Source organism: Pterocles gutturalis, unplaced genomic scaffold (genome assembly GCF_000699245.1).
Source record: "Pterocles gutturalis isolate BGI_N339 unplaced genomic scaffold, ASM69924v1 scaffold2101, whole genome shotgun sequence".
Taxonomy (NCBI): domain Eukaryota; kingdom Metazoa; phylum Chordata; class Aves; order Pterocliformes; family Pteroclidae; genus Pterocles; species Pterocles gutturalis.
This window is the reverse complement of record NW_010097477.1, coordinates 9185-18177: the sequence shown is the minus strand read 5'-3', so window position 1 is coordinate 18177 and position 8993 is coordinate 9185. Positions and strand designations below refer to the sequence as shown.

Below are 8993 nucleotides of genomic sequence, written 5' to 3'. Positions count from 1 at the left end.
CGGAGTGGACGGTAACGGAGTGGGACAGTCTCAGGCCAGTTCTGGTTCTGCTCCTTCGGAACCGCACCCGGTTTTGGAGAAGTTGAGATCCATCAACAACTACAACCCCAAGGATTTTGACTGGAACCCAAAACACAGCCGGGTTTTCATCATTAAGAGTTACTCTGAGGACGATATCCACCGTTCCATTAAATATAACATCTGGTGCAGTACAGAGCACGGCAACAAGAGACTGGATGCCGCCTATCGCTCCATGAACGGGAAGGGTCCCGTTTACTTACTGTTCAGTGTCAACGGTAGCGGTCACTTCTGCGGAGTAGCAGAAATGAAATCTGCTGTGGACTACAACACGTGTGCGGGGGTGTGGTCCCAGGACAAGTGGAAGGGACGCTTTGATGTCAGGTGGATTTTTGTGAAGGACGTTCCCAACAGCCAGCTGCGACACATCCGCCTAGAGAACAACGAGAATAAACCAGTGACCAACTCCAGGGACACTCAGGAGGTGCCTCTGGAAAAGGCTAAGCAGGTGTTGAAAATCATTGCCACCTACAAGCACACCACCTCCATCTTTGATGACTTCTCACACTATGAGAAACGCCAAGAGGAGGAGGAAAATGTTAAAAAGGTAATTTGTCTGTCTGTCTCGGCAAAGTCCCGCGGGGCAGGAGATGCAGGAGGGCTGCCTTGCGCTGGACTAAATCCAGGGCCTGAAGGTGTGGGCTTGTGAGCAAGCTTGGCGAGCAGCGGTCGGCTTCTTGGCTAGCTGCGTGCCTGCACGTGGAACCCACTAGCCAAATGGCAACCCCGGTTTGGGGTGGAAACGAGTGGCAGCACCCCGGCAGAGCGGTGTGAGGCTTGGGCTGCAATCCGCTGCCCATGGGTTGCTCTAAATCTCAGCTTTCCCTGAGTGCTGTATCCTGAACCAAATTGATTTCAGTGCCATTGTCAGCTCCTGAACCAGAGCAGGATAAAGCAGGAGATCAGAGCGGGGTTTGGGGAGCTGTTAGAAAACAGCCGGGGCTTTGAACAGCCGCCGAAATCCACCCCCTGCCCGCGTGGGGTCAGCGCGGCGGATGTTTCCCACCACTCGTAAAACCCTCAGGAGCAGCAGTTCCTGCCCCTCCCCAGGCAATCTATTCCTACGCTTAATTAGCCTTCCTGCTAGAAGGCTTTGTCTAATGCCCAGCCTCAATCTCCTGTGCTGTAATTTCAGTCCGGGGCTCCTCGTCCTCGCCCCGTGGACGCGGGGCAGATCGTTCTGTTCCTCCTGGCAGCTGGCTCTGCTGGGGGCGAAGCCGTGGGGCTGTCACCCGCATGGGCACGGCCCGGCCCCGTGGCACATGAGCCCTGGCGCCGCTTGGGTCCGTCGGCTCGAAGCCTGCTGTTCGCCTCGATATTGGGAGGATTGCTGATTGAAAGTTCTGCCCAAAATTCAGTGACCTGTGGGCCTTGGGTCCTCCTTGGGCACAGCTGTGTTGGTCACTGGTGGCTGGACCTCCTCCACGACAGGGCTCCTGCTCGTGTTTGATCAAAACAATAATTACAGATCGGCGTTAGCACAGCGTCCTGGTAGCGTGCCAAGTTTTCTGGTGATCTCTTTAGTTTCAGCAATGGGGAATTTCGTACCCTGCACGTGAAGAACTGAATCGGGAGCTGCAGCTGCTCACCGTGACAGTGAATGCAGCTTGTAATTTTTTTAATATGTTTTATTTGGAGCGTGGTCTGTATAGATAGCATCATCAATACACAAAGGCAGTCATGTTTTGCAACTAATACCCAAGCACTTTTTTTTTTTTTGGAGAAAATCTCGTGGGGAGGAACGCATTGCAAGGTGTGGAGGTGTAAACTCGGTTTTTGTGAGAACCTGAATATTTTGCGTGACTTCACCTCCTGAAATTGTTCCACTTGGTACCCCGCCTGCACTGAAGTGATGATTTCTCTTTTACTAACTGAGGTTTTGAATGCAATCGGAAATCCAGCCTGTGCAGGACATCTTAGGAAGTGGGACTTCTCGTACGTTCCAGATCTGACTTTAGGGAGCAACAGTTTGCAGCAGGAGAGGGGCAGACCTTGGCACGGTGGGAGGGTGCAAGGGAGGGGAGAAACGTTGCTGGAGGGAGGTTAGGGGATGGATGGATGGATGGAGTTGACAGTGAGTAGATGTAAGCGGGTAGCAAGCAGAAGGAGGAGCAGCGGCGTGGGGAAGGCTGGGGGAAAGATGGACAGACCAATGGTCTCTTCTGCTGGAAAGCTGCTGCCTTTGTGAGTTGTTTATAATGTCTGAAATTCAGTAAGGTATTGAAAATGTGGCTTAGGAGTGTTCTTAAAACTAAACCATCCTCATGCATCTTTCCAGTTGCATTTGGAAGGCTCCTCCTTGCTTTCCCCAATCTCATTGAGATGTGTGAGGGTCAGGAGGAGACACGGAGCCGAGGGACGTTCGTGTGCCTCATTTCTAGATGGTCGAGTTGATTCAGCGTGGCGCTCCGGCACAGAAGCGGTTGATTAGGAAAATTCTTTCTTTGAAAGGGAACTTAGTCATATGTCTCTGGAATTCAGAGGCGAGGAGGGAGTCTTGTGGAGATACGGTTGGTGTTTGCTTTTTGCCATTGACTCACTCCTTGCTGCATGCCGAGGGCCTCAGCCTTGTCACATCCGGCACGGAGGAAGTGACTTGGGCTTTCTTTCAGTGACAGTTTGACCTCCTCGATTGCTCTCTGATGCAGCCTTGAGCACGGTTGAGGTTTCTCTAACTGCGCTTTCATGGTTTCATTGAGAAGCAGTCACTTTTGCTCAAGGGGGGATTTTTTTTTTCTTCCTGGGGTCAATGCTGATGGCTACCCTGGGACTGCAGGTGGCAAAAAAACCCCAAGCTGTGCTGTGTCCGCCTTGAAGAATCTCAGGTGATCACCTGGATTGAAAAAATATCTCAGAAACCAGAGTTGAAAGTTAAAATGCTGCTCTGGCAGCAGCCGACGGCGCAGCTCCCTGCCTGCGGTCCCTCAAGGCTGCTTGTGTGTCGGGGAAGTCCCACTGCTACCAGCTCTTTGTCTCTGCCCCCGGTCTGGATGGTGGCGATACGTTCTGCATTCCTTTTCCTTGAAGCCGAAATGTCTCGAGGTTCGGCTTGTTTGGAATTTCGAGCAAGCTGCAGTTGTGCCACTCAGCGTCCAGCTTGGCTGATCCTTGCTCTGATGCGCAGTGTGACTCCTGCTCGCTGCCCGAGCAGATGGACGAGCTCTTGGGAAAGTCTGGGAACTCTTGAATGCTCTTGTGTACTTCTCACTGGTAGAGTCACTTCTTCGGAATTCCCTAAAACACTTCCAAGAAATTGTACGAAAAATGCTTTGAGTGTGTGTGTTGTTCCCGCTGTGAGAAAACAGACATCGTGCTCTTGCTCATCCTCTCCTGTTGCCTGGGCCCATCTCATCCTCAGAGACTCCTTTCCATTTCTTTCGAGTGTCTTGCTTTGCTCTACTAATCCAGTTTTTAGAAGCTTTGGATGTTCTCCTGACCCAAAATGATGAAGCTGACTGCCTGAAACAGTTCAGGACTTCTTGAAACCCAGAAGAGCTGCTTTCATGGCAGAGCACATCGCTGACTTCTTCCCTGTAAGGACTCTCTTTTATCTTCCGTTTTAAAAAGAAATTAAAAAAACCCCCAACAAAACCCCCTAGCCCATAGTTATACACACTCGTATTTCTAGGAATGTTACGGTGTCTTGGGTATAAAGATCTCCCCAACAGCGATCTGCCTGCATGTGAAGGCTGACAGCTGGTGGTTTGTAGACCAGCACTGACTGTAAACTCTCAGGATTTGATTATTTTGCCCATTGCCTTGCCTGGGGTTTGGGCACTGGGCTACTTGCAGGTTCCAGGGATTTTTGGAGGGATATCCCATGAAAACCAGTCCTGTCCTGTGCCTGCCAGGGCCAGGGTTTGCAGTTGATAAGACACTTGGCGCTGGGACGTCGGTGGGTGTTGAGTCAGGATGAGCTGTGCAGGATGGGGTGGGTTTGGGTGGGTTTTTGTGGGGTTTTTTTGTGCTGAGTTATACAAGCATCGAAGCAGAAAGCTATGATTTACCAAATTGGAGCTATTATTTCCAGAAATGTGCTGCTTTTTGTCTCAGCTGACACTGTCTGCTGGTTAAAGGGAGTATTCATAGTGGCGAGTGTCACTGCCCCCCTTGGAAGGTATGATTTAAGGAAAAACCAAGTGGTGTTACACGAGCCTGTTTGAAACTAGCAGAATCTTTCACGGGAACTGTAAAAAAAGGAATACTTTCTGAAGGGGTTTTGCAAAGCTGCAAAATTTATGCTTGTGCTGCATTTGCTCTGGCTTTACCATATCCAACAGGACAGTGTTTCTGACCGAGATTCCCTTCCTGGATATTGCACATCCAGCTGTTTCCCAGGACAGCAAGGGAACACCGCTTGCACTAGGTTCCTCTCATCCCGGGATCCCAAGGCTATTTGCGTTTTCCTGCTCCAAACCCTGGCCATGGTGAAGTTAGTTAATCCACGCAGCAGGAGGGAATTTCCTTGCTGTCAATACCCTCTGCTGTTCAGTAACACATGTTGTCTCTCTGTTTATTTCCAGGCATTTTCAATCCTGTCCCTCTGTGTCCATGCCCATATCTTGCCCAGTAACAGAGGAAACAGAAACCATCCCGCTTATCCCGGTAGTTTGGTACTGGGACTGCTTCTGAGATTCTTAAGCCAGCACCACAAAGCCCTTAACACTTGCTTATTGTCTTATATTAATATTAAAAAATAATCAAATAGAGTGGTTGAGCTCAACTCATTGAAGCTGATTCAAGGAGCTGTCCAGAGGCGCTGTTTGAAATTGTTTCTTGAGGACGGGTGGTGGGATTCGGAGCCGCTCATCGCTGGGTCGGGCACAGCATGGTCTGTATGCAATGAGGGGGTTTCGCACCTCTTACAGGTGTGGCCTCGAGCAGGGAGAGTTTCTTTCACATCCTGTTCTTCTGAACTTGTTCCCAACTCACTTGTTGTCCACTCAGCGTGGGCAGAGCTTCATGCCCCGTCCCGTGCGGGTTATCCTCGCCTTGGCTGCTCCGCGTCGCAGAATACCCTGAACTGATCTGTCCTATAAATGTGTTAATTGCATTCATTAGGAACATACTAATGACTTCAAATGAATGTCTTAAATTTTAAAAAAGCCTTTGTTCTTCCTTCAGCAGTTGGGTTGAAGCTGCGTGTGTGTGGCTGGCGAATTCCCTGGAAAGAGCGCGGGGGGTTTGGTGTCGGGAAGGGAGCGTGGATGCCAGCAGCGACGGTTTCTCTTTATTTTACCCCCAAGAGCTCTGGGTAACGTGCCGACACTGAGGTTAAAAGCTACTGACACAGGCGCTGCGTTTGGGGTTATTTTATTGACAGCTACTTCTCCAGAAAAAGTCGTTTTCCTTCGAAGTTAAGTGTTTGCCAACAGTGAACGCACCAGGGCACGGTCCTGTGCGGTTCCCTGGATTTTCTGTCTGGCGCAGAAGCACAGTGGATCGCAGGACGCTGCTGGAAGCTGGTTAGGAGCCCAGAAAAACCGTTGATAGGTGAGCCTGGTGTATGTGCAAAGATCAAGAATAGCTTCGTGTGCGATATTCCTCGCTTGTTCTTAACAAAAACGTGATTCTGCAGCGGCGTGCTGTTGGAAAGAAATCACTTCTTGCTTTACTGTCTCCTGTGCACTGTTAGGTGACAGGTATTCGTTGAGGAAGCTCCTTGTTCTGTGCCGTGCAATCGTTTTTGCTGCAGTTATTCGAGTCCTCTCATTTGTACCTGGCAGTAATTGTACCATCTTAGGGCTTTGTTAATAAACCAGCTCCTCGGTGGTGCAGAGCGCTGGCCGCTCGCCAGCTAGCGCGGTGCCACCCTGCTCTGCCCGCAGCAAAGCCACCCGGGGGTCTCTGCTCACGAGGACTGTCGGTACCCAAGCTGCTCTCCGGGATAGAGAGTTGATTGTGGCTCCTTCCCCGGACTGGCTACCCAATTTTATTGTGTGTAAGACATAATCGTGGATTTGAGCAGTTAATAATGAAGCGTTTGAGTTTTGTAAGCTACTCTCCAGCAAGAACTTCAAAGTGAAGACTGCTTTTCTGGTTCCGTATCGTTAGAACTTTTTTTTTTTTATTAGAAGGACAATGTGGAGTGTTTTTTGTGGTGAACTGCAGAGCTGTTTCTTGTAACATAATATCAGTTTAGAAGACTGAGATAAAATCTATCTAAAACTGGCTTTTGTTTCTAATCTTGGGGAGAAAAGAAACCACACTCTTTTAGTTTCCTTCCTGGTGTGTATCTGTACGCACGGGGAAAGCTCTGCTCTCCCAGCTCTGTTTTTTGTGATGTGATGCCGTCTCCTCTAACTTCAGAGGATTTCCCATCATCAGCTGCAAATCTTCAAGAAATCATGACGTCCTCATCATCCACCTTTGGCTGTTGCAAGACAGCACGATGTGGGGTTCGGCCGATTCACGTGCCGTGTTCTTGGTATGTTTAAAGGAGAAAAAAAGCTGAACTGTAAAACTGTGCTCCAGTGACTGCTGCTGGGTGTTCCCTTTCCAGAGGCAAGAAAAGGAGGGTACACACCAGGGCTGCAGGGAATGTTGGCTCTTTTACTTGGCATTGTGAATTCAGCTCTTCATGGTTGACAGAAGCAGACGAATAGATCTCCTTGTCCTTTCACAGGACACAATATTGTGTGTTTTCCTTGTAGCGTGAAGTATTTCTTCTGCCTCAGGCTGGAGGCAGTATTTTAGCCTCAGACACAAGAACAACGGCAGTGGGTCAGGCCGTAGGTCTGTGTAGTCTGGTGTCGCATCCCTTGTGGTGGCGAGATCTGCAGATCCGATGGATGTGTAGAGAGACGTTGCTCGAGCATCCTTGCTCTCTTTTTCAGAATAGAAAGCTCTGTGTGCAGCTAACATGGTCAAGAGCAAATGCCTGTAAGGACGGTACAAGCGCTTATTCTCCATCCCTGAAGGTTTTCCTTACCTCTAACAGTTTGTGGCTCAGGAATTTCTTTGACCCAGAGGAGGTAGCTTCGTCTTTAACGGCTTGTGATTTCTTGTCCAAGATGCTGATGCATTCCTGGAGCATCCTCAGGATCCTGCAGCAGCAAGTTCTTCGGCTTAGTTAGGTGTTGTGGAAAGCAACGCATCCTTTTGGTTTGCTGCAAGGCTGCCTCGTGTGATGCTCCCTCGTTCTTGTGCTGGGCAGAGGTGAGCGGTTGATTTCAGTGTGTTTTCTATTTCTGCTCTGCTTTTAGTTGTGTCTCTTCCAGGCTGAAGGGCTAGAATGTGGTGGCTCTGCAGATGGAAACCCTTCTGCCCTGTGCTCGTCCCTGATGCTCTCCTCTGACCCTTTCCCACTCTTCTGCGTCCTGGAGCCGGGGAGGAGCAGAGCTCCGCGCTGCCCAGCCCAGAGGTGCCGCGTGGCTTTGTACAAAGGCATCGTGACCTGTTCTGGGTCACGTTTACTCTTCTTGATGGTGGGCATTTCCTGGAGCGATAGATCACAACCCCAAGCTCGTGTTTCCGATTCTCAGGGGTCAGTTTGGAGCCTGTCATCTTGCAGTTGGGACGGTGCTGCTTCCCACGCGAGTCGTTTGATTTCCCTGAACTGGGCAGACGATGTTCCGCTGCTTTTTCTCCCAGGGTCCTCCACTTCTTCCCAGTCGGCTGCTGGTTTTATTACCCTGAACAGCTCAGTGTCATCCGTAAATTTTGTCACTTTGTTATTCACTCCTTTCTGGAGAATTATACAGAGCCGTAAATTCCAGTGAAGCTCCGCAGATTTTCTCTGCACAAGATCATTCAGCCCTTGGTGTTGCGCTTGCGTAGTGTGATGGGGACAGAGTGAAGGCTTCGTGAGCTCTCCAACAATGAAGGTTTTGAAACATTCAAGTGAGGTTCTTCCTTTTTCTAAAGAATCATGTGGCACTCATTTTCCGGTGCTAACACTTACTGCGTGAGCTATGATTTAAGGTAACCAAAGTCTCGAAAGACATTTCATGGGAGCCCAAAGGGGAACAAACACTTTTTTTTTTTAAAAAAAAAAAGGCAAAACAGAATAAACAAAAAAAACCCACCCCACCTTGCTGTACCTGGTATAGGTCAAACTCTGACGTGATGCTGCGAGTGAGCCTCTGGTAGATGCTTTTAGCAGTTCAGTGCGATTTGCTTTAACTTTCACATTAACAATTCCCGTTAACTTTGTCCGTGCCATTACCTTTCTTCCCTGCTTTGTGAGGGCTGAGAGTCCTCCTGGGCTGCTCTGCGTTGCTCTTTGCTCTAAATATTCATGTGTGTTCTTGAGTCTTTTGCTGTTCTCTTTCCTGTGCAAGTTTTGCCTCGGGGGAGAAGGCTCTGCATGGGAGGGTGGTTATAAATGTTTGTGGGGACTGGGCTGCTTCGTTCCTGCAATCAGATGCGGTGTTTGAGCAAGAAGAGGTTCATCCTTTGCAGTTGGTTGCATCAGTTCTACAGGTGCCTTCAGAGATGCTGGGGAACAGCGGTGTGCCTGTGGGTGTCTGACAGCCAGGACCGCCTGGCTTATGTAAAACCCTCTGCAGGGGAGGAGTCCTGGTGCTCTGTGTCCTTCTTACCCCAGCCCTAAGCTCTGATGTGGAAATTCAATGTCTGGTGTGAAGTGTGTGGCTACTGGGGTGTTTTGGTTTACCTGAAGAGGGGCATTTTGCTGTTATTCTTTATTTCATAGAATCCCACACTGGTTTGGGTGGGAAGGGACCTTAAAGCCCATCCAGTGCCACCCCCTGCCATGGGCAGGGACACCTCCCACCAGCCCAGGTTGCCCAAAGCCTCATCCAGCCTGGCCTTGAACCCCTCCAGGGATGGGGCATCCACAGCTTCTCTGGGCACCCTGGGCCACTGCCTCACCCCCCGCACAGGAAAACATTTCTTCCTCACATCTCATCTCCATCTCCCCTCTTGCAGCTTCAAACCGTTCCCCCTCGTCC

The 8993-nt window shown here is 49.9% G+C and overlaps 1 protein-coding gene across 1 annotated transcript in view; it reads left to right on the top strand.

Annotated features, from left to right (window-relative positions):
- Positions 1–4: 4 nt before the first annotated feature.
- The window catches only part of LOC104461636 (YTH domain-containing family protein 2), a gene marked incomplete at its 5' end in the record, with an annotated part of 14773 nt that continues 5784 nt past the window's right edge, over positions 5–8993 (top strand). Inside the window, one exon of the mRNA XM_010073319.1 lies at positions 5–625. Coding sequence (XP_010071621.1) covers positions 5–625 — 621 coding nt within the window. The remainder of the gene's footprint in view (positions 626–8993) is intronic.